Genomic DNA, 23,995 nt, shown 5'->3' with positions numbered 1-23,995 from the left:
AAACATAACCAGAGAAATCGGTGTGTCCTTCCGTTTCTCAAAGGTCCCAACTTTGAAGGGGGTGTTTCCCATAATTCTAGCCTGTATTCTGAATGGAGGAACTGAAAAACTTTCCCGTTTAGACATAAACAGACACAAAGGCACGCACTTGGGCTGATCTCTCAGAACAAGCATGAAAACACATTAACTTTCCCTTTGAGCATCATGCCTCATCTGGCTGGGGTCAGACATGCAGGAGTTGGATATTTCAAAGCCCAGTTTGGCATGGGACCAGCTAGCACGTCTCAGACTAGGGAATATCACTGCACTCGTCCAGCCACCATGAGGTGTGAATTAAATCATTTTATCTCCTATGCTGTAAGGTTGCTCATGAGAATTCACAGCTCTCTCTCTCTCTCTCTCTCTCTCACACACACACACACACACACACACACACACACACACACACACACGTGTATATATATATATATGATAAATAAATAATAGATGTTTTTTTATTATTATTATTTTTTAATTAATGCATTGAAAGTGCTGTAATTACCCAAACTTTACCTGCTCTAACTGGAATTTATCTCCTTAGCACTGAACGAGTGGACTGTTTAACCATCAATTGCGAGCCTGTGAAGGCTGCTATTGACGATTTGATCCAGAGGCTGTTTGACGCTCTTCTTATGTCTCTGAGGAAATCTGTGCAGGGTAAGATACTCTCTACCTCTGTTTCTTATTCTCTCGCTTTCATAGATAGATACTTTATTAATCCCGAAGGAAATTTAGGCATCCAGTAGCTCAAAACACACAATAATAGACGTAATAATATACACAGTAATAGAATAAGACACAAAGCCTGCAGATGTAGATAGTACGTCTATGGCCTGGGGTACAAAAGATTTCCTCAGTATGTCCGATGAGCAGGACAGTGACAACATTCTGCCACTAAACGGACTCCTCTGCCAGGAGACTGCTGTACAGGGGGTGGCTGTCATTGTCCACGATGATCATCTGTGCCTAATTGACTCTCATTCTCTCATTGCAGGTCACATGCAGGACATCGACAGCTTCATCACGCAAGCCATGGAGACGCTGTCCGTCCGGCCGGAAAGCATCGACGAGATAGCGGAGGCCAACCTTAAGCATGGACAACTTCTCGGCGGGAAACCAGAAGTAAACGTTGTGGTGCTGTGCTCTGGGGAGTCATTTATGTTGCCAATTAAATGGAGGGAGGCAGCCTCATGTTCACCTCTGCAATAAACAGTGCAGCTGGAAAAGAGCATATAGATATTCTTAGTCTCTAAATATCAATGATTGTCACGATGACCCTAAAGATATCATTTAAAGTCTTGTATCTGCACAGATTCTCGTGACGCGTTTTGGGTCAAACATACCCGCATGTTTATCTGTAACACTTTGCTGGGTTGCAGATACTGCCGCAGTTCCAGGAGGTGGAGGACAAGAACAGATTGCTGCGCACGGTGGCGGGCGGGGGCCTCGACTCCATCGGGGCCCTGAGGGCTAAATGGGACAAATTCGAGCTCATGATGGAGAGTCACCAGCTGATGATAGGAGAGCAGGTGACAGGCCTGCAGCTCTCGCCACCATCAGGCTGGCCTGACCTTCTGCACCACTCATCTGCCATTGCAGCATGTAAACTGTGCGGGGAATACATACAGGGAAAGGCTTATGTTTGGCCGTCTGTGGTACCTCACTGCTACGGTCCACTCGTTACCATCCCAAGCTATGCTCTGCAGATACATCCTTGACAGTGTGACCCTGTATTTTATGGAGTATATAATGATTCAGATCCTGAAACTGTTTATGAATAGATGGTGGAAACTCTTCAGACAAGATCATTACTTCCTCAACTTCGCCCTAGGTGGAGGTCATGAAGTCCAACGTGCAGACTCGAATCCAGGCCTACCAGCAAGACCTGGAGAAGTTCCGTGCTCGCTGGGATCAGCTAAAGCCCACTGATGATGTCATTGAGTCAGGTGATCTGGAGGCCCTTGAGAAGTGTGTCCAGACCATCAAGGACAAGAAGGCTGAATTTGATGAGCTGGAGACCACTCGGAAAAAGCTCACGTAAGGACCACATGACTCCTCTGTTCTAAAATTTCCTGAGACACTGATGTGTTGGGCTGGCAGGTAGAGTTGGAGTGTTAACTTGACACGGTGTCTTGCTCTTCTAGTGAGGACTGTTGCAGTTTTAACTTGGACCCACCTGACTTCTCACTGGCACTTGAAACTATGAAGGACATGGAAGATTTGTCAGAAATGTGGTCACTTTATGAGGAATTTCAGAGTGGCCTTTGGGAGATGGCCAAGGAAGACTGGATCACATTCAGGTGAGAAGATGAAAGGACGAATTTGCTTGAAAGCATCTGCGGTCACTTACTATCGATTTGTTATTTTACTTTAGGAGTAAAACATACGTCTTTGAGGAGTTCCTGTTTACATGGCACGACAGGCTGCGGAAGCTCAGCGATCACACCAGTATGACAGTTAAACTCCAGCAGGAGGTTGACAAATACAAGGTAGGTCCTGCTTTCCTGATCATGGCCCGAGAAGCTGTCCTCTGGTGCTCCTCACAGTACCTGTTTCTTTAAAGACCATGCCAATTTTTTTTTAGAGGTGGGTGACGAAAGCCTGAATTCCATCAAATGTCTTTATTGTAGATGCTGGGTCCGGTTCTGAAGTACGTGCGGGGTGAGCAGCTCTCACAGGATCATTGGCTAGACCTGTTCCGCCTGCTAGGGCTTCCACGGGGTACCATGCTAGAGCGGCTGCTCTTTGCTGACCTTCTGAAGGTCACACATGCTATAGTGGAGAAAGCTCTTGATCTGAAGGTGGGTTCGAAGTACATTTAAAGCCAAGTTTCCTCAATGTTGATAAAGTGATAAACTAGAAATAGATATTTGTCTTTTGTTTTGTTTTTTTTTTTTTTTTATTTGAATGATTCTTGCATTTTTATCTTTGCACTGTCCTGGGTATGAGGGTAAACTGCATCTGGCCCTGCAAGAGGTTCTCCAAGTTGCAGGGAAAAAATGTTGGTATAGGGTGGTTGTGGGATTGGTACTCTGGCCACCGTAAAACAAGTCGCATTAGCTCGGGATAAACAGGCGTGATACCCTTCTGCTTTCCGTGGGAGTAGCACCGCTGCAGCCGCCCGCAGGAAGGCTGCATGCGTCATGAAGGGGATGGGGGAGATCTTTAGGAGCTTTATCCCCGGAAGACTTGAAACCGTTGGAGAGCTAATAGGGTCAGGTGCTGTGGCATCGCCTGCTGTATGGCAGCAGGTCCCAGATCGAGGCAGTCCATCTGGGCAGGCACGTGGAATGTCTTGTCTCTTGTTTTTCAGACCAGGGAGTGGCCTGATCTCTGTAGGTGGGTATACCTACTTTTGGTCTGGTCCGTCTGATGGCTACCGTACTCGGGGAGTAGCTGAGACATTTTGCTTGCAACTTCGCTCGGTGGTTGATGGGTGTCCATGAGGTGACACTCCTCTGGTCATGGGTGACTTCAGTGCGACCACTGGCACAGACAGGGCTGCCTGTGAGGATTGTGTCGGCCCCCATGGGTCTGGAGACCAGGGTGACAGTGGCTCCATGTCCCTTCACTTTGCGAAAGGTCAGGAACTGCAGGTCGCTGGATCCTGGTTCCAATGCCCTGAGTCGCATCGTTGGACTTGGTATTCCGATACTGGTAGTGCAGCGAAGGAGATCGGTCACATCCTCATGGGCAGATGCTGGAGGCCCCCATACAGAACCGCAGGGTCTACAGTAGTTCCTAGTTTATGAATTCTGACCACAGACTTGTTACTTTGAAGATTGAGCTTAGATCCAGTCGGCTACCACCTACTAGGGGAATAAGACTGGACTTGGTCAGACTCCAAGATCAAGCTGTTTCTGATGAGTTTGCACACAGTTTGTGTGAGGAACTTACAGACTTGGGTGTGACTGCTGAGTCTAATGTGATGTGGGAGACCTTCCATGATAAGACCCTGAAGGTTGCCAAGGACTGTGTTGCTGTTACCAGTGTTCCCAGAAGGAAGCGTTTCATCTTGCGGGGCACCCTGGTTATTATCGAGGCTGTCCTCCTGGGATTGCAGGTAATCTTTGCTTCCATTTGGGAGTCAGTTGTCATCCTAACTGACTGGAAAATGGGACTTTATGTCCCTATCTGTAAAGGGAAGGGTGATCGCCTACAGGGAAATAACCCTTCTCTCAGTGCCGGGAAAGGTCCTTGCTAGGGTCGTCCTCAACAGGATCCGTGATCATTGGCTTGCCTGTCAGTGACCGGACCAGTCTGGTTTTACGCCTAATAAGTCTACCGTCAACTATATCCTTGCACTGAGGTTTCTCATAGAGCACAAGTGCGAATATCTACAAGTTTTTCGCAGCTTCTTGATTTTCGTAAAGCGTTTGACTCAGTTGATCGGGTTCCCCTGTGGGACATCCTGAGACTTCGCGGGATCCCCCTGAAGTTGCTGGACATCATGGCCGGCCTGTACACTGGTACTATGAGTGCTGTATAGAGTGGAGGGAGACCCTCCGCGTTCTTCCCAGTTGACACTGGGGTTCACCTGGAGTGTGTTCTTGGTCCTACTCTGTTCAGTGCTTGTATGCTTCTGGGTGTTGGGCAGGGTCGTGGGGTCCGGCAGCTGTGGGACTTCCGTTGGTGAAGAAAGATTTGCTGATCCGGACTTTGCCGACGATACTGGATACTGTGATCTTGGCAGAGTCAATGGAGGCTCTGATCAGGGCTTTCGAGGGTCTGAGTGAGGAGTCTGAGTGTCTGGGATCGTGAATGTCCTGGATAAAGACCAAGATCCAGGCCTTTAATGACTGCTTAGGCACAGCCATCAGTAGTGTGTCTGTCTGCACCTGGCTGCGGCAGATGGATGGCCATTTACGGTGTGTGGGACTGGACCGTATGTCTGCCTGGGGGGTCGCCAGCCGGGATTCCGTGGAGTTTCGTCATGTGGTGGGTGTGGCAACGTGCTGCATCAACGTATGTTCCCTGACCTGACCTGAACCTAGCATTTTTATCAACACAAGAAGAAATATATTTGCTGAACATACTCGTTCATTCTGTATGTCTATAATTTGCCTGTAATAGTTGCCTATAATGGTATGTGTGTATCTCATGTGTGAAGTGCAGGTTCTGATAACTTCAGTGCAGGCAGCTGGCCAATACAAGAGGCCCTCAGCATGGTCTTTCTCTACCAGGATCTGAACAACCGCGCGCAGGCTGAGGTGAGCATCCGAGAAGCCCTGCGGGAGCTGGATCTGTGGGGAGCTGGGGCCTCCTTCACCCTGACTGACTACGTAGACAGCCAGGGCAGGACCACCAAGCTCATCAAGGACTGGAAGGACACCGTGAACCAGGTGGGCGACAACCGCTGCCTGCTGCAGTCCCTGAAGGACTCGCCGTACTACAAGGGCTTCGCAGACAAGGTGACGCTGTGGGAGATCCGGCTAGCTGACCTGGACGAGTGCCTGCACAACCTCAACGCCATCCAGAGGAAGTGGGTCTACCTGGAGCCCATCTTTGGCCGCGGCTCGCTCCCCAGAGAGCAGGCTCGCTTCATGAGGGTGGACGAAGACTTCCGGTGGGTGTTTTTGTTTTTATAACGGGCAGAGATGCATCAACAGTTAGTTCATAGCCAAGACGGTGACCCCTGGCCCTCTGCATCGCCTGCAGATCCATCATGGCGGACACTGAGAGAGACTGCAGAGTGACGTCTCTGGCAGCTCGCGTTGGGGTTCGAAACTCTCTCATAACCATCCTCGACCAGCTGCAGAGGTTCCAAAAGTCCCTCAATGAATTCCTAGAGGTATTTCAGGGCTGAATTGTGAACAGCTTTCGATCGTTCTCCCCTCCTACTCGAACTGGCATAGTCTCCACATTTCTTACAGTAAGTTCACTGTATGTATGAGTGATAAGCAGGAACTGACATGGGCTGCCGGTATGTGCCTAGGTGTGATTGATGCTTTTTTTTTGGGAGTCCGTCTACTCAGAATCGCCATCCCTATATTGTACTCTCCCGTTTAATAGCTATTTTAAAGCATTCTTGTAATGAAAAGTACAATTCTATTTCTGTGCTCTATCACTTGTGCTAGAATAGTTGGATGCTGTCCTGAGATGAATTGCCCCTGCAGTGTATGACTTGAAACCAGAAGTCGCTGAGTGAGTTTGTAACTTTAGAAAATGACATCTACACCTGCGTGTGGGTGACGACATGAGTTTGTTATAGCAAAGACAGTGCAGTGCTGTTCTTGACTTTTTTTTCCGTCTCGGTCGTTGGGGGGGGGGGGGCGGAAAAACTGAGAGTGAGTGAGTAAAGATTTCATTTCCTGTTTCAGGACATATTGAGCAGGCTTAGATGTGCACACTGCCCTCAAATGCGCAGTGAAAGCCCTGTCCATTGTAGGAAGTTCCCCGATACTCAGAAGTTTGTGCTTGTTTGAATAAATATGCTAAATTCTCCTCACAGTTGGAGCCCCCCCTACCTATTCTCCCCTACTGATATGATTGGAGACTGGCTACAGCAGGATCAGGGGGTGATGTAATGGGCTAGTGTAGAACATCCTGCAATTGTCACGCTTCCTTATGAGGCGTAGCACCTCTGTCAGCTCGAGTGACGTGCAGTGCTGGAAATGGCAAGAGGCCAAGGAGCGTAGACGTGTGACGTAAAGGTCCACGTTTTAGGACAGCATGTTCCCGTCGCCTTCAGACGTACCAGACCTGAGTCATTCTGGTGAAAATGGAAGCTGAAAAGCGAGAATGCAGCTGATGGTGTCTGTCGTCCGTCCAGGATAAGCGCATGGTCTTCCCCCGATTCTACTTCATCGGCGATGACGACCTGCTGGAGATCCTGGGACAGGCCACCAACCCCTCGGTTATCCAGTCACATCTCAAAAAGCTGTTTGCTGGTGGGTTTCCGTTTTCCCCCTGTAGGACACTGTCCTGCCATGCCCAGGAAAATGGCCCCCCTTCCTACCTGGCTGGGTGGGTGGGTGTATGGATGGATAGAAATCATTTTTAACCCCCTTTTTTCCCATTTAAATTTTTCTGCCTGGGCCCAGCACATCCCAAACATATCTTCCCGTGTGTGTCATTCTTGACACAAGTTCTGTTCTGAAAAGTGGGAACTTTTAAATGGCCTCTTTTGGCGAATAGTCTGCACTCAGCACTAAATGCATTTTAATTTCGGTTAGGTTTTTGGCTTCCAATGATTTTCTCCGAGTTATTTCGTTTCGATGATGTGCCACATTTCATTTCTCGATAATCTTCCTGTTTTGTTTTGCCATTGCTCCACTGTCCAGCCGCTTTTTATTGTTTCTCAGTTGAACTATATTTAGGGTTCGAGGAAATCCATTAAAGACAAAATCAGTAAATGCATGATATTTCCGAAGTCGGTGGGTAATCGTGTTAAATATTCGTGACCTCAGTGTTGGCCAAAATATCCAGGATTTTGATGTTTTTTCCTGTTTGCTGCTGTTATCGCTGTCTGAGGTGCTGTCATATGAAGGGCACTTTTTCTGCGGTTGGATCTTCCTAAAGTCCCATTGCTCATGTTCAGGAATCAACAGTGTGGAGTTTGACAAGAGCTTTGAGAACATTACAGCCATGAGGTCCCTGGAGGGTGAGGTGGTCTCCCTGAGGAGCACAGTCCGCATCTCTGACGCTGTGGAGGTCAGGCTCTTGTCTTACAAACCCGCGCTGGTTTCTGGGCGCCACCTTTTTCCAGCATGTGTAAGCAACACGTGTCTGTCTGTCGGCCAGGTCTGGTTAAACAATCTCTCCACTGAGATGAAGGTGACCCTGAAGCATCTTCTCTGCGAGTGCGTCACTGCGGGCAAAAGAGGCGAGCTGGATCCAGCGCGCTACCCAACCCAGGTAACGCTCTGCATCTTCAAATACTTGATCACGTTTTTGTCGCAGTGGAAACTTCCAGCTGCCGCTCATTTTAACGCTGACCTAAGTGACGAGTCTCAAACCGCATTGCTGTTCTCCGGTGCTACTGTCAATTCAAATTCGTATACATGTACATATGGCCAAGCCAACACACAAGCAGGTTAGCAGGGGTGTTGCGGTGGGGAGTTCCCACTGACTCTCACTGAAATTATGGTCTATAACCCCATCCCAAGCAGAAGCTTTGGGACGTCCCCTTAAAATGAGCGTTTCTGTAATTCAGTACTATTTATATGGAGACATTTTCTCAGAATCTGCTCCGACCCTGATAGAGAGAACCGGAAGAGCCCCAAGAGGTTCGGCACCTTGACCGGTACATGGGCTTCCTCTTCCTGTGGGGTCATCGGCTCCTGTTGCCTAACGTTTCGGTCTCTGTGGGGCTGAGTTGCAGATAAACAGTTCTGAAAAGTTTAGTTTAGAAGGGTCTGCTTTTAACTCTCAGTACAGTCCCATTGAGGGGGTCACCTCGTTACTAGAAATGCTGTCTGTTATGAATGGGGAAGGATGCTGTTTATGATTCAGGGTTAATTTTTATGACACTCTGACTCATTTATCCTCCTACGGTTTGATTAATTTTAGGTGGGCCTGAAGGTGTCTGTTTGGATTCAGTCACAGCACTGACAGATTTAAGATAGCGGGGAGCGCGGTGCGTGTCGTTCACACCCGGCCAGATTTGCGTACGGCTCAGATTCGCACAGTAGCGCTGTGTGGACACACTCTGGTGCTCGACTCTTGAGCTCCGCTTTCATGACGGCTCCCGTGCGTGTAGGGTGATGGGACTGAGTCTGCTTTCAGATCCTGTGCCTGGCCGAGCAGATCCAGTTCACGGAGGAGGTGGAGAGCGCCATCCGCAGACAGGGCCTGCAGCAGCTGGAGGTGGAGCTGATGGCCAAACTGGCACACTACACCAGTGCGGAGAGCGCAGGTCAGCGTGCATCCAAATGCAGGCATCACTCCTGCGGACAGCGGGCGGTGGAAATGCCTGGGATTCACCTGGGAAAGGTCACTGCAGTGTGAAAGCTGAGTGAATTTGCAGGCCTGTCTGGTTCTTTGTCCAGTTCCTCCACTGGTGGTGGTTTTCTTAGTAGTGGTTCCCCCGGGGCAGCTGCACTCTTTGTACAAGGGACACATAGTGGGAATTGAACCTACCTCCTTTCGATTAAGCGCGTTTCCTGTTCATGATTTCAGAGGCCAGCGTGCTGCAGCTGACGCTGAAGGCACTCATTCTGGACGTGATCCACAACCTTGAGGTGGTGAAGCAGCTCATGGAGCAGCAGGTTCATAGCCCTGAGGCCTGGGCCTGGCAGAAGCAGCTCCGCTTCTACCTGCGTCCGGACGGCGTCTGCCACATCCGCATGGTGGACGCCGAGTTCCTCTACACCTATGAGTACCAGGTACAAGCCAGCCTGCAGGGGATTACTGGGACAAGCCTCAGGAGGTTTAGCATTAATCTCTAAAGAGCTCTAAGCTCAAAGGAATTACAGTCTCTGCAGATGATGGGTTTTTTGTTCCAACAGCACTGAGAAAGTGCTGATATTTCTAACATGGACATTTCAAGTGCACTGACCACAAGATGGCAGTATATGTCCAAAAAAGTATAAGGCTGTGTTTTCCCTCCTGTCTGGTGTTCTGCGTGGCCCATCCCCACAGCAGCCGGTTTTGAGCAGCTGAACGCAGAACCCTCCCCACCATTGTGTAACACTGTCCTGGTCTTACTCCCCCAGGGCAACGCGGCCAAGCTGGTGCACACACCACTCACTGATAAGTGCTACCTCACCCTCACCCAAGCCATGAAGACGGGTCTGGGGGGTAACCCCTATGGGCCGGCTGGTACCGGCAAGACGGAGTCGGTCAAGGCGCTCGGTGGGCTGTTCGGCAGACAGGTCCTGGTGTTTAACTGTGACGAGGTAAAGCAGAGAGCCACCTGTGCTTACTTCATGTGATCTGTGTGCTGCTCACGTCTGTCACCGATCGTGACCAAAGCACTTTCCATTTAGGGCTCCTTGGGGTCCTGGTAGTTGAGTTTTGGTAAAACCTGCACCTGCAGCTAGTTATATAACATATTAACTCAATAAGGATCAAGGGGCACGATCTTGGAAAGTGCAGGATGCCAGGGCAGCGTTGCCGGACTGCCATTGGTCGGGTATGTGCTGTGGCTGTGTCCGTCGCAGGGCATTGACGTCCGGTCGATGGGCCGAATCTTCGTGGGGCTCGTCAAGTGTGGAGCGTGGGGCTGCTTCGACGAGTTCAACCGGCTGGAGGAGGCCGTGCTGTCGGCAGTGTCCATGCAGGTGCAGGCCATCCAGGACTCGCTGAAGAACCAGCGCAGCACCTGCGAGCTCCTCGGCAGGGAGGTGAGGGCGGGGCTTGGGCGCCCGGTGCTGGCCGTCCCAGCAGAAAGGAGGACAGTCACTGACGTGCCTAACGCCCTTCCCTGCAGGTGGATCTGGATCCCAACTCGGGCGTCTTCATCACACTGAACCCGGCAGGCAAGGGCTACGGTGGACGGCAGAAGCTGCCCGATAACCTGAAGCAGCTGTTCCGGCCCGTGGCCATGACTCGGCCAGACAACGAGCTCATTGCCGAGGTGATCCTGCACTCTGAAGGCTTCCGCGACGGCCGGACGCTGGGTCGCAAGCTGGCGGCCATCTTCACGCTGTGCAGGTGAGGATCCGTGGTGAAGTCCCAGCCTGGACTGGGTCCCGCGGGAGTCAGGGAATCCAAAGCAGGCTTGATCCTGCCAGCGCATGGAAAATGTGATTCCCAAAATAAGTGCCGCCCTCAGATGTTTCATAAACTAAACAGCAAGTGGAGTCAGAAGATTGTAGCTTGCTGATTGGTTAGCATCTAAGGAAGGTGTTTGTTTAATATTTAGTGTGGTGACTGATTGTGGCCAGCAGGGGGCGCTCAAACCTTGGTGGCCCTATGCAAATGTGTGGTTTGAGTGGTGGTGAAGAGCGCTGCTGTCTCTGCCCACCCCTCCCACTCTCTGACCATCTGCTTCCTCCTCGCATCGCCTTGAAGTCCTGTGCATCATTCTTTTCTTTGTCTGCCGTCCTGCCCGGGTTTCCCTGTGAGTGTGTGTCACCCGCAGGGAGCTGCTGACCCCCCAGCAGCACTATGACTGGGGGCTGCGAGCGCTGAAGACCGTGCTGCGTGGGAGCGGCAACCTGCTGCAGCAGTACCGCAGGAGCCGGCCTGGCGAGCAGGGTGAGCACCCCCCCCCCCCCCCCGGCGTCTCTGGGGTTTTCTGTATACCTCACTGCCAATATCCAAAAAGCCGAAAGCTATATCAAACAAGTGAGTCACCCCCCCTCTGTTATGACGGAGCCCTTTTGCATAGTGTGTGTGTTTCTCCTTCACTGCTTAAAAATGAGGATATTCTTTCTTACTGATAACAGCTGCTTGAAAACATAAAAGACTGAAGAAGGTTAAAGTGTTAAAGTGCACGGCCATCATCCTGTGCTTTATCAGTCCTGTGCTAAGGTTTGTCCCACTCCGCCCCCCACAGTGACGGAGAGTCACATCGTGGTTCAGGCTCTGAGACTGAACACCATGTCCAAGCTGACGTTCGCGGACAGCGTGCGCTTCGACGCCCTGGTGCGTGACGTCTTCCCTGGCGTTGACTTCAGGGACGTGGAGTACGAGGCGCTCGGCGCCGCCCTGGTGGCCGTGTTGGAGGAGGCCGGGCTGGAGACCATTCCTAGCCAGGTGCGGCTTGCCGATTCCTGTCCTCTTCTGAGGAGACTTACTTTTGGGTCTAGTAAACGTTTTTTTAAGATTGGTTCCAAGCAAGAGGCATCCCATTCAACTTTCTACACTGCCAGAGTTGAACCTCTCGGATTTAGGCACACTCTGGCCTCTATCTGGGTCACTGTCTCCAGTTGGGTTGGCTGATGCTCAGGTTCCAGTCTGTGCCAAGGCCAGACTCGATACAAGGACCACGCTGCCCCCCCTCCTATGGCGAATGCGGACTGGCCCCCTTTGATGGGATCTTCCAGTATCAGACGGGGTTCACTTGCCTCGCCCTCCCCCAGGTGAAGAAGGCCCAGGAGCTGTACGAGCAGCTGCGCCAGCGCATGGGTGTGGTCGTGGTCGGCCCCAGCGGTGCCGGGAAGTCCACGCTGTGGCGCATGCTGCGAGCTGCGCTGATGCGCCTGGGCCTTCCCGTCAGGCAGTACACCGTCAACCCCAAGGCCATGCCACGGCGACAGCTGCTGGGCCACATCGACATGGACACGCGCGAGTGGTCAGACGGGGTCCTCACTCACAGCGCCCGGCAGGTGGTCCGCGAGCCCCCAGGTAAGAGTTGCACCTGCCCGCACACTGTCCCCTACTGGCAGGGCGTTGGCACGGCAGCCTAGACAGGTTGGATGGGCTGTTTCTCAGACAGTGCCCCATTCAACTAATAACAAATAAAAAATTTGGGGGCATCGTGTGGCTCTGTGGGCTAAGCCTGTGTGCCTGTAATCAGAAGGTCGCAGGTTCAAACCCAGCCTCAGCATGTCTGTGGGCCCACAGGGATCAATAAAGTATCTTATTATTATTATTATTATTATTATTATTATTATTATTATTATTATTATTATTATTATTATTAATAATAATAATAATTTAAAATAATGTTATTATTATTATTATTATTATTAAAGCAGCGTTCCCACTTCAGGGGGGCTGGAGTTCAGATACAGCTGCAGTGAGCACGAGTCGGACATGTGACTGACTGCGTCATAGTGCTCGAACACCCAGAACCCCCACTGACCCACATTCTTGAGGCATATTTCTCAAACTGCTGCATCACAGCTCTGTCTCGGTGTAGCTGCTTGTCCCTCCTCTGTATCTCTGCGTCTGTGTGACACTCCTGAGAAGTGTTACCGTGTGGCAGCGTGACGCGTTTCACCGTCAGCCTAAATGGACGGAGGTGCAGAGTAAAGCTCCTTCACGTCCTTGGTGAAACGGGACGAGAGCTTGGTCTGTAGCATAGCTGATGTGATCTGCGTGCAGTGTATAGGGGAGCCCCCCAGCAGGACTGTCCAGAGCGCCTCTCTGCAGCTCTGCTCTGTTCCCTATCAGAGGTCAGCTCATGGATTATCTGTGACGGAGACATCGACCCTGAGTGGATCGAGTCTCTCAACTCGGTGCTGGACGACAATCGACTCCTCACCATGCCCAGCGGCGAGCGCATCCAGTTTGGACCCAACGTCAACTTCCTGTTCGAGACCCACGACCTGAGCTGTGCCTCACCAGCCACCGTGTCCCGCATGGGCGTGATCTTCCTCAGGTGGGCACCTCGTCCCCCAAAAAAGCATCTAGGGGTCCTTGTCATGCTATTTGATTGCTTGTTTTTCTTTTGTTGTGCCAGTGATGAGGACACCGATGTGAGAGCCCTGGTGAAGTCCTGGCTGCGGACTCAGCCTGACGACTGCCGGAATCAGCTAGAAAACTGGATCGGAGACTATTTTGAGAAGAGCCTGGACTGGGTGTTAAAGCAGGTTCGGGGTCCAATCGGACCTTTCTGCCACATGTGATGTCATTTCCTTGTTGGAAATCGTGGGAATGTGCGTTCAGAGTGTTTGGGGTGTCACACTCCCTGCTACTGACCTTTTGTCTCAACACTTCCTGGCACGCAGAACGACTTTGTGGTGGAGACCAGCCTGGTGGGCACGGTGCTCAGTGGCCTGTCCCATTTGAACGCCATCCGAGAGCGCGGGCAATTCGTGGTCAGCCTCATCCATGGGCTGGGGGGGAACCTCAACCTCAAGTCCAGGCAGGAGTTTGCCAAGGAGGTGGGCAGCACATGCTGGCAGCGGGCGGGGCGCTCTGGGTCCTGCCGCGGACCCCTTTGGCTGACTGCGTTTTCCGGGCTCTTCCTAGGTGCTGGCCTGGGCCAGGGAGAGCCCGCCGGACCCTCGGAGACCCCTGGACACGTTCTTCGACACGTCTTCGGGCAGGCTGGCTGCGTATGAGCTGCTGCGTCCCGATGGCCTGTCTGTGGAGGACCTGAGCGACCCTCAAGCACCGCCGCTGATCCAGACCCCGGACACACAGAGGGGACACGACGGTTTCTGGCCGTGGCTCCAGAGCAGCAGCCGGCAGCCCTTCCTGCTGGTGGGGCCGGAGGGCTGTGGAAAGAGGTAGGGGTGTGGCGGGGCGCCAGGCCGTGCTTTGGGCCAGCTGCTGGCAGTGCCCGCCTCATCTGCACTTTATATTCGGCGGCGCGTTTTTAACAGGTCTGTGTTACACATCTGCCGCCCGGCTCACATGTGGTCTATGGGTGTAGCTGATGTAGCTGTCAGTTCCACCTGCCAGCTCTGCACTTTCAGAGCCAACGATTTGCACCATCTGAGACCATGTGTCTTTTCAAGGCTGACTTACCATGATTGTTAAGGGTACTTCTGGCCCAGCATCTCCTAAAATGGAGCTGGGGGGGGGGGGGGGGGGGCTTTGCAGAACAGCCAGCATGAAGGTGCCATTGTGGCCAGCAGGGATGAAACGGGTTCTGATGTAGTAGAAACATTATGCTGTTGACCTTAGCAAGCGCTTTATAAATAACACCAGGCCTTTCTCTCAGGCTGCCGCGTATTTGATGAATTTCTCTATCTTTGTTCCCCCTCACTAAAAAGGTTAACCCCATAATCTGTTGATAAATCGCTCTTCTGCTCAGGGTTTAGCCTGACTGTCTGGCTGAGCTCACTAAACCGGATTCCTGCTGAATCGGGCCTGGCCGACTCTGGGTAAAGCCGTTTGTTCAGTCAGGATGGTACCTGTCATTGACGTCACGTGTAACGCCATGACCCCATAGTTTCAGTGGGCGTCTAGGGGATTCCCCTGTGTGTGAGTTACCCTGACTCTATTGTGGGGTGGGGAGTTCCTGCTGGACTGCTCACGCGTGGGTCACCCTCTGCTCCCTCAGCATGCTGCTGCGCCAAGCCTTCTGCCAGTTGCGCTCCACCCAGGTGGCCACGGTGCACTGCAGCGCCCAGACGACATCCGCCCACGTGCTGCAGACGCTCTCCCATACCTGCCTGGCCATCAGCTCCAACACGGGCCGCGTGTACCGGCCCCGCGACTGCGAGCGGCTCGTCCTCTACCTCAAAGACGTCAACCTGCCCAAGCCTGACAAATGGGGCACCAGCAACCTCATCGCATTTCTGCAGCAGGTCGGTGCAGATGCTGTGTGTGTGTGTGTGTGTGTGTGTGTGTGTGTGTGTGAGACGCAGAGTGGAAGTCCCACAAGCGTCAAGCATGCAGGCTTTTCTTTCTCCCAACACCACCCTGCCCTCTTATTGGCCCATGTCTCTGGTGTGCAGGTACTGACATACCATGGGTTCTACGATGAGAACCTGGAGTGGGTGGGTCTGGAGAACATCCAGATTGTGGCCTCCATGTCACCAGGGGGCACTGTTGGTAGACATGTTCTCTCATCTAGATTCACATCAATAGTGCGCATCTGTACCATCGAGTGAGTTTAATTTTCTTGGGATTTTGACCCATTTCTTGGTTGAATATGATCCCCCAACGTATGAAGTATAAAATCTGTTGTGGATGCCCAACAATCCTCACACAACTCGGATGTCACCACAGATGCGAGCCCCATCTTTTCTCCATCCCTTCCTCCTCCTCCTCAGTTACCCGGACAGGGAGCAGCTGCAGACCATCTACAGTGCCTACCTCCTGCCCGTGCTGCAGAAGAGCTTAGGGGAGCTCTCGGCCTGGGGCTCACCGGGCAAAGCTCACCAGCTGGCTGGCTCTCTGGTGCAAGTGTACGAGCAGGTGCGTGCCAGCAGGGCGGCGCTGTGGCAGGACTGAACTGCTGATAAGGGAATCTGCCTTTAGGGAAGGCTTAAGAAATCACATCCGTGTGCGGTGGAGTGAACTGGAAAGTAAGATCCGTGTTTATTAATATCCGGTATGTCATGATAATCCTGCCTTATTCATTATGATTTTCAAAGCATGTGGAGTCATGCTCAGACTTGTGTGTGATATGAATGTATTCGTTCTCAGCCCTGTTTTGATTGGTTTTCGCTTCTGTCGCTGGGCCTCGTGCTCTGCCCCAATTGGTCCGTCCTTATCTCTGAGCCCTGGCTGAGTAATTGCACAGCTCAGGTTTGTTTAGATGGTGTATCAGAGAGAGCTTTTTCCTAAAGCGCTGATATTTTTCAAAAAATAAAAAAGCGGCCGAGTTGAGATTAGTCTGGAATCCAGGCCTTATCAGTCGCTGATACAGGCCTGCATCCTGAGGAGAGACCCTCCTGCAGCTGCTGGAGACAGGAGAGGCATTACAGATGAGAAGTGGCTAGACTCAGGGCCAGCACTGGTCAGTGTGTGTGTGTGTGTGTGTGTGTGTGTGTGTGTGTGTGTGTGTGTGTGTGTGTCTTCGGTGCACATCCTCAGTGCTGACACTGGCTTCCCATACAGGTTAAATCCAGGTTTACGGTGGATGATCACAGCCACTACCTCTTCACGCCGTGTGATCTTACCCAGTGGGTACTTAGCCTGCTGAGATACGACCTGAGCACAGGTGACACCCCATCTCGCTAACTGCTGGCCGTCAGACCCTGTTGCATCTCCCCCAGTCTGCCATGCTTCTGCTGCCCTGTCTTCTGTCCTGTGTTGTGTAGGTGGGTCACATGAACCCGCAGACGCGCTGCTGGAGGTCGTCGCCTATGAGGCGCGCCGCCTGTTCAGGGATCGCATCGTGGCCCCCAAGGACCTCTCCGCCTTCGATAACATCCTGCAGGCTGTTGTTCGGGGTGACTGGGGCACCGACGCCCTCGACAACATGGCCGGTAAGGCATGTGACACTTCTGTTCCTATGGGAATGTCACTACCCCTCAGACTCTGGCAGGCTTACCTCATGTTTGTGAGTTTGCTCTTTGTATCTTGCATGCCCCTACCCCCCCTCCTGGCACAGACACCTTCTACGTGACGTGGGGGGCTGCGCATGAGGCCAGATCTGTTACAGCACCTGGTCAGCCCCTCCCGCCACATGGCAGGCCGCTGGGCCGGCTGAACTCGGCAGACCTGAAGGAGGTCATTCATAAGGTGGGCGGGGGGCACCTGGGGGGTGTCTGCTACTGGGAGTGTGAAAGCATTACTGCTCATGAGTAAAACCCCATTATCGCCCCCCACAGGGTGTGGTCCAGTATAGCAGGGACAATCGTGAGCTGCACCTGCTTCTCTTCCATGAGGTCCTGGAGCTCATGTCCCGTGTGGACCGGGTTCTCAGCCGGCCTGGGGGGTCCCTGCTGCTGGCGGGCCGCTGCGGGGTGGGGCGCCGTACCGCCGCCTCCGTCATCAGCCACATGCATGGTGCCGCCCTCCTGACCCCCAAGATCGCCCGGGGATATGGCCTCAAGCAGTTCAAGGCTGACCTGAAAAGCGTAAGGGAGGCTTCCATGCACCCAGCAGTGCTCTGCCTTCTCTGCCAAGAGGCCCCATGTGACGGAGTCCCACTGTGCGACTGCGCCCCCTGCAGGTGATGCAGCAGGCCGGCGTCGAGGGCCATCAAGTGGTCCTGCTTCTGGAAGATTACCAGTTTGTGCACCCCTCGTTCCTGGAGATGGTGAACAGCTTACTGTCATCTGGTGAGTGCTGGCCCTCCGCACACGTGACCTGGGCAGCATATGGCCGTGGATCCCACCTGTCCCTCAAGCTGCTGCTCTGCTTCCCGGCAGGTGAGGTCCCCGGGCTGTACACCACTGAAGAGCTGGAGCCTCTCATGTCCCCCCTGAAGGACCAGGCCTCCCAAGACGGCTTCACCGGCCCCATATTCAGCTACTTCTCACATAGTCAGTGTTGGTGGAGTCTCCTATGTCACTTCCTCCTTCTCTGATCAGATTCTATGCCTGGGTTGCTGGTGTTGGTCTGTACTGTCACTGGTCTGGGGTCAGTCAGATGAGGCAAAGCGGACACTCCCTCTGTCCCGTGCTGCTTCTCACGCTGATCTCGTCCTCGGCCTTGCACGCCTCTCCCCGTGCAGGAGTTCAGCAGAACCTGCATGTGGTGCTGATCATGGACTGCAGCAGCCCAAGCTTCACCATCAACTGCGAGAGCAACCCGGCCCTGTACCGCAAGTGCTGTGTGCAGTGGCTGGAGGGCTGGTCTGAGAGCTCCATGAAGAAGGTGAGGGGGTGCATGGGCATCTTAAACTTTATTTGTGGTTCCTGCTTCGTCCAGCAGAGGGTGCTCTGTGTGCATTGCACCAGGATGTGTGTGTGCCTGTGTTTCTGTACACATTCAGGGTTTAACTCTGATATTTGTTTGAGAGTTTCTTTGTGCGGCTGAGAGATAAACATTCCTATTAGTGGCTGACGGACGGCAGCTTTGTGCCGGCCATGCCAGGCTGCATCGAGTCGCGTCCTAGTCGGCGTGGGACTGTCCTCTCACAGGTAGCTCCGGCAGCCCTGCAGTTTAATTCCTAATGTCAGGCTGCTTGCTATTAGCATGGCAGAGACTCAGCCTCATTTAGAACGTGACGACAAGACATCACGAAGTGGACGCCCTCTGCCTACAGCTTCATCTCTTTGTCTCATAGCAGCTGAAAGATCCTTATTGAAAGATTTATTGTTTTGCTTTATGTTGTAATATATGTTTTTTTTCTGTTTTGTGGTTAGGAATCATTAAGTGCATTAAAGCGAGTCAAAGGGAAGAGTCCCTGCAGAGTGTGAGAATGTGTGTGGGCGTCTGTCTCAGGTTCTGCAGTGAGTAGGTCTGTGTTAGTGTGCACGTCAGGACGGGCGATGGCTTCAGCAGTGCTGCCTTCCCATAGATCCCTGAGATGTTTCTGCATAAGGCCTTCGGGGATGAACAGGAGTGCAGTGAGAAGGAGAGCAGGAGAAAGCTCACAGGTACACATCCCCGGCCCCCCAGTATGTGCACATGGCCATGAGTCTCTGTGCATTAAATCTGTGCATCTGACAGGAGGTGTGCGTGTGTGCGTGTGTGTGCGTGTGTGTGCGTGTGTGTGTGTGTGTGTGTGTGTTCACATGGTCTGTCTTGACTCCTCCTCGCATTCTGCCTTCCTCGGCTCATATGGCTATATATTCTGTGCAGATTCAGGTTAATCTTCCTGTTGGGGGCCCTTCAGGTCATCTAATGTCCTTCGCCTCTGCTCCCCCTGCTGTCCTGCATGAGTCACTACAGACATGGGGGTTACCCTTTGCTGACACTGTAGATGATATCAACCCCTGTGTTTTTCTCTCTTTGTTCATGCACAGCACACGCTGGCCTCTTCTCCTCCTTCCTGGCCATCCATGCATCCTGTAAGCAGTACGGAGCCACACCCAGCCACTACCTGGCCTTCCTGCATGCCTGCAGCGCCATCTACAGCAGAAAGCAGGCGGCGCTCACAGAGAGGCAGCGCCACCTACAGGTGCATAATGGACCGGTCAGCAATGATGTGTTACACATTGCAGAGCACGCAAGTGCTGCCATTGGATTTCTTAGTTCTCTCCTTGATTATTTTGCTCCATAATCTTCTATATGTTTAGATTACATTTTTAATAGTTTTTAATTCTGTCGTGGAAAATGGGTAAATGAGACGTAGTTCACTGGGAATTGGGCCAGTTAACCGATTAAGATGGGACTGAGTGCAAATGAAATCTAGTGGACCTCCTTCCCCTCTGCCCCCGTGACTCCCCCTCTTTTATATACAGGCCGGCGTGTCAAAGTTGAACGAGGCAAAGACCCTTGTGGACGAGCTTAAGGGGAAGGCAGCCGAACAGAGCTCGCTCCTGAGGACCAAGCAGGCCGAGGCGGACGCTGCACTGCACGAGATCACCGCCTCCATGCAGGTGCTCAGCCGGGCCACCAGGGGGCAACCAGGGGTTACTGTGGGGGGGACTCGCATAAGAGTAGCCATGTGACACAGACACACACTTAACCAGGGAATCCAATTACTTTAAGTGTTTAAAACCAATTAGCAACAGATAACTAACAAAACTGACAGGTAAGCTCGATTAATTTCGTCACTATAGAACGTCGTCCAAATGTGACATTTGGCCTGTGTGACCCCTGAGTGATCCAGTCCCACCGCCCTCTGTCAGGCCCTTGGAGCCCATGTAACAGCCCACTGAATCCTGCCTCGTGTATCTTACCTCATTACGGTGCTGTAAGGAGCCCTTCCTCCCGTTTACATTTTTATTTATAGAGCAGATGCTTTTATCCAAAGCGAAGTAGATTTTAGACGGTTGTGGAACAATTCGGTTAAGGGCCTCGCTCAGGTACCCAATGGTGAAATTACTCATGGGATTTGAACTAGTGCCCTTCTGATCAGAGGCACTAGCCCCCAAACTCTCAGCCCCATGAAGGCCAAACCTTACCAAGAAAGTCGTAATAGTGTGTACTTGTTCCCATGTGTTCAGGCCATCCTGCTCTCGGCTTTAAGTCTCACATTAGTTTTAGCTTATTGTGCGAGTTTCTTTGTACACCTGAAAGATAAATGTTCCTATTAGTGGGTGACGGACGTGGGCTTTGTGCCGACCAAGCCAGGCTGCTTCGAGTCGCGTCTGTCAGCGCGGGACCATCCCCTGACGGGTAGCGCTGGCAGAGATGGGGTTTAATTTATGACAGCCCCCTATCCTTCCTCCCAATGATTGTGGCATGCTGCCCCCCTCCCCCCAATACTCAGACACTGAGCCTGATGGCGGCTGCTGATCGGCTGCTCCCCACATTGCCAAAAACTGCAGTGGCACAGGGACAGCGTTTAAGCGAGGCCCAGTAAAGAGATTCCGGGACGGAGAGGTGGCAGGGTGTGGCATTCTGGGTGTGCCCAGTAAAGGCAGCATAAGGAGACACAGCAGCTTGGCCGTTTAAATGTGCTCTCCCGGTTTAATTAAGGGCTGCCAGGGAGGCCGTGAGGCCAGGCCCTCCGTGGGCCGACGGACGTCTGCCAGCACATGGAGGTGGGAGCATGTAGCACCCGGCGCAGGAATTTAGTAAGCGTGTGCGTTTGGGGCCGTTTGTGACAGAACGCCAGCGACCAGAAGAACGAGATGGAGAAGATCAAAGTGAGGATAGCCGATGAAGCAGCGAAGATCGAGGAGAGGAAGAGGAAGATTGACGACGAGTTGAAGGAGGTGCAGGTAGGGCCAGCCTGCTGTAGCTTGCAACCCTGGGCTGCGTGCAGTGGGTGCCCCTGCTGACAGGGCTGCTGCTCCCCGCGTCGCCCCAATTCCAGCCCCTGGTGGACGAGGCCAAGCAAGCCGTAGGCAACATCAAGCCTGAGGCGCTGTCGGAGATTCGGTCGCTGCGCATGCCCCCTGACATCATCCGCGACATCCTCGAGGGAGTGCTGAGGCTCATGGGTATTTTTGACACCTCGTGGGTGAGCATGAAGAGGTAAGGCACAGGCAGCCAATCGGAATAAGTTCTGTTACGCAGCATGAACCGGGAGCCACACTTCACTGTACTTAGGTTCTTACCCAGAAGCCTTAGTGCGGTGTTGGTACCAGGAGTGCTTTGCTGTGTCCCTGTTTATAAACAGTTTCACATTAAGCAAATTCAGCAGTCTTTGGCTGCAATGTTTAATAAACAGAACCATTTGTTACTGTTTGCTTGCGATCATCGGCAGTGATTTTTATTCCAATAACTTTGGGCATTCATCTGTTGCTAAAAGCGCATTTTCTCGCACAGTTTCCTGGCTAAGAGGGGCGTGAGGGAGGATATCGCCACGTTCGATGCTCGGAACATAACATACGAGATCCGCGAAAGCGTCGAGGAGCTGCTGCACCGCAACAGAGCCTCATTCGACCCCAAGGTAAAGCAGAGAACCCACTCGTCCTGTTTTTGCCTTGTATCGCCCCCTACTGGGCTCACCATGCCATGCATGCTAACGGCGGACACGCTAACTGCTTATACGCTGTTGGCAGAATGCAAAACGCGCCAGTGCGGCAGCTGCACCTCTCGCCGCCTGGGTAAAGGCCAACGTACAGTACTCCCGTGTCCTAGAGCGCATCCAGCCCCTGGAGAAGGAGCAGGCCGGTCTCATGGAGTAAGTGTCCTCCTTGGCGATTCTGTCCACCCAGAATCATCATTCTTCTGTAGATACTAGTTACGACCAAATGAAGCTTTATGAACCATTTGCTGTATTTGCTGACCCCACTAGATGGTACTCTCTGTTCATAAAAGGCATACTCCAGTAAACCATCTAGCACCATCTAGTGGGGTCAGGAAATGCAGCAAATGGTTCATGAGGCTTCATTTGACCAGGATTAGTATATGTATCCAAATATCTTTCCATCTGCTCACATGATGCATCTGTGCATTTTTGTCCCTCAGCCTGTCCATCTATCCATCCGTCATCTAGCCATGAATCTATGCCTCTTTCTTATGGTGTGCCATGTGTTCATCCAAGCCTGATTGTCCATGGTTCTGCGGTTACTCCTTTCCTGCATGCTGCTGCGATGGAATGCTGAAATTTTCATGCTAGGCTCATGTCGCCCCGCATTTAATCTTTTCCAGAAACCTGAGGAAAACTGAGGGCAGGAAGAACAAACTGGAGGATCAGCTGAGTTCTGTGGGCAAGAAAGTCAATGAGCTGAAGGAGAGGTTCGTGTTTTGAGATGTGCACACACACGCACACACACACACACACACACACACACACACACACACACACAGCCTGCTGCTGCTGCTGCAGTACCGAGAGCCTTCCAGTGGTCGGCAGCCCTCCCGTTAGTGACGTGTTTGCCATTTGTCTCACCGACTGTCAGGTGTGAGAGAGGGTAGCCCATGATATTAGTAAAAACAAAGAAAGCCCTTAAAATAAAAACTTTGCTATTCGTGGATGTTTCTAGAATTTACATCTTGCCTCCTCTCAGGGAGGGTAGTGCTGTGGGGGAATCCGTCCAGGAGCCCAGCGAATCCCGGGGGGGGTTGGGTGTATGGCTGCCTGCTTGAGTGTTTGACCCTCCCTGTCTCCCCCAGGTTCCAGGCTCGCACGGCTGAGGCGGCCAAACTGGAGGCAGAGGTGAGCCTGGCCCAGGACACCATCCGGGCTGCAGAGAAGCTCGTCCACCAGCTGGACAGTGAGAACACTCGCTGGAACGCCCAGGTGTGTGTGTGTGCGTGTGTGTGTGTGTGCGTGTGTGTGTGTGTGTGTGTGTGCGTGTGTGTGTGTGTGTGTGCGTGTGTGTGTGCGTGCGTGTGTATGTGTGTGTGCGTGTGTGCGTGCGTGTGTGCGTGTGCGCGTGTTATTACAGTCAATACGTTTACATGCACAGCTAAGTCCTGCTACAGTTATAGCTCAACTACGCCATTTAATCGGACTAATTTCCTTGTCCCAGTATATATGCATGAGAGGGGAATAGATTTATTGAGCAAAGTATGAATCCGCTACAATAGGGGGCGATGTGGCTCCTTTCAGCCTGTTAGCATCGGGCTTATCCCAGTTGACCTATTATGCCACAGACGTACAATAATAAGATTAATAATAATGGGTTTGTAGACAAATGAAGTGACACAAGCTATAATTGCAATCCGGTTGGAAGAACAGACACAACAAGATCAGGATAACAGGAAATAAAGTATTTTGAATGATATACTTTGATAAATTATGGAACTATGGACATTTTTCAAGTATTGCCGTATGATTTTGTTGTGATAAATATTGGGCTATTTATAAAACCAAAAAGAAGTTCAACCTAAACCCGTCTAGGAGTGATTTAAATAGCAGGGGTGAGAATGATTATGACTGTCTCTGGGAACGTATGCAGTGTTAATGCAAAGCAGCGGAAGTAAACTTTATTTGATTTTTAAAGATATGCTAGTGATTGTGGAGACTTCCTCAGATTTCTCCACAATGTGATAAACCTGTAACTTTTTTACCTTGTAGGGACATTTTTTTTTTGTGCGTTATAAAAATCTGTGACTGCAGTCAAAAAAACTAACAATACCAAAGGTCTTGCGTTTCTGTTTGCTTACTTACGGTTAAGGTTACGGCTGGGTGGGGGCTGAGGTCGTCATGTTGGGATTAGCGTTTTTCACATACAAATGAATGAAGAGTCCCCATATGTAATTATGA

At 51.9% G+C, this 23,995-nt stretch overlaps 1 protein-coding gene across 1 annotated transcript in view; it reads left to right on the top strand.

Moving 5' to 3' along the window:
* Nucleotides 1-23,995, top strand: part of LOC125711867 (cytoplasmic dynein 2 heavy chain 1) — a 77,900-nt gene that overhangs the window by 7,498 nt on the left and 46,407 nt on the right. Inside the window, 43 exon segments of the mRNA XM_048981273.1 lie at nucleotides 581-696; nucleotides 1,034-1,161; nucleotides 1,419-1,568; nucleotides 1,871-2,076; nucleotides 2,184-2,339; nucleotides 2,414-2,528; nucleotides 2,670-2,840; nucleotides 5,223-5,605; nucleotides 5,698-5,830; nucleotides 6,812-6,929; nucleotides 7,580-7,692; nucleotides 7,783-7,896; nucleotides 8,767-8,896; nucleotides 9,160-9,365; nucleotides 9,696-9,878; nucleotides 10,143-10,325; nucleotides 10,412-10,635; nucleotides 11,066-11,181; nucleotides 11,483-11,682; nucleotides 12,009-12,273; nucleotides 13,045-13,252; nucleotides 13,334-13,463; nucleotides 13,602-13,757; nucleotides 13,846-14,105; nucleotides 14,885-15,131; nucleotides 15,282-15,433; nucleotides 15,600-15,744; nucleotides 16,390-16,492; nucleotides 16,593-16,760; nucleotides 16,886-17,016; nucleotides 17,106-17,354; nucleotides 17,450-17,558; nucleotides 17,649-17,762; nucleotides 17,954-18,096; nucleotides 18,743-18,821; nucleotides 19,191-19,345; nucleotides 19,629-19,766; nucleotides 20,943-21,056; nucleotides 21,152-21,312; nucleotides 21,607-21,730; nucleotides 21,843-21,964; nucleotides 22,435-22,521; nucleotides 22,900-23,026. Of these exon segments, the coding sequence (XP_048837230.1) occupies nucleotides 581-696; nucleotides 1,034-1,161; nucleotides 1,419-1,568; nucleotides 1,871-2,076; nucleotides 2,184-2,339; nucleotides 2,414-2,528; nucleotides 2,670-2,840; nucleotides 5,223-5,605; nucleotides 5,698-5,830; nucleotides 6,812-6,929; nucleotides 7,580-7,692; nucleotides 7,783-7,896; nucleotides 8,767-8,896; nucleotides 9,160-9,365; nucleotides 9,696-9,878; nucleotides 10,143-10,325; nucleotides 10,412-10,635; nucleotides 11,066-11,181; nucleotides 11,483-11,682; nucleotides 12,009-12,273; nucleotides 13,045-13,252; nucleotides 13,334-13,463; nucleotides 13,602-13,757; nucleotides 13,846-14,105; nucleotides 14,885-15,131; nucleotides 15,282-15,433; nucleotides 15,600-15,744; nucleotides 16,390-16,492; nucleotides 16,593-16,760; nucleotides 16,886-17,016; nucleotides 17,106-17,354; nucleotides 17,450-17,558; nucleotides 17,649-17,762; nucleotides 17,954-18,096; nucleotides 18,743-18,821; nucleotides 19,191-19,345; nucleotides 19,629-19,766; nucleotides 20,943-21,056; nucleotides 21,152-21,312; nucleotides 21,607-21,730; nucleotides 21,843-21,964; nucleotides 22,435-22,521; nucleotides 22,900-23,026 (6,832 nt within the window).

This window comes from Brienomyrus brachyistius, chromosome 17 (genome assembly GCF_023856365.1).
Source record: "Brienomyrus brachyistius isolate T26 chromosome 17, BBRACH_0.4, whole genome shotgun sequence".
NCBI classification, from domain to species: Eukaryota; Metazoa; Chordata; class Actinopteri; order Osteoglossiformes; family Mormyridae; genus Brienomyrus; species Brienomyrus brachyistius.
The sequence above is the reverse complement of the archived record's forward strand: the minus strand, read 5'-3'. Positions and strand labels throughout refer to the sequence as shown.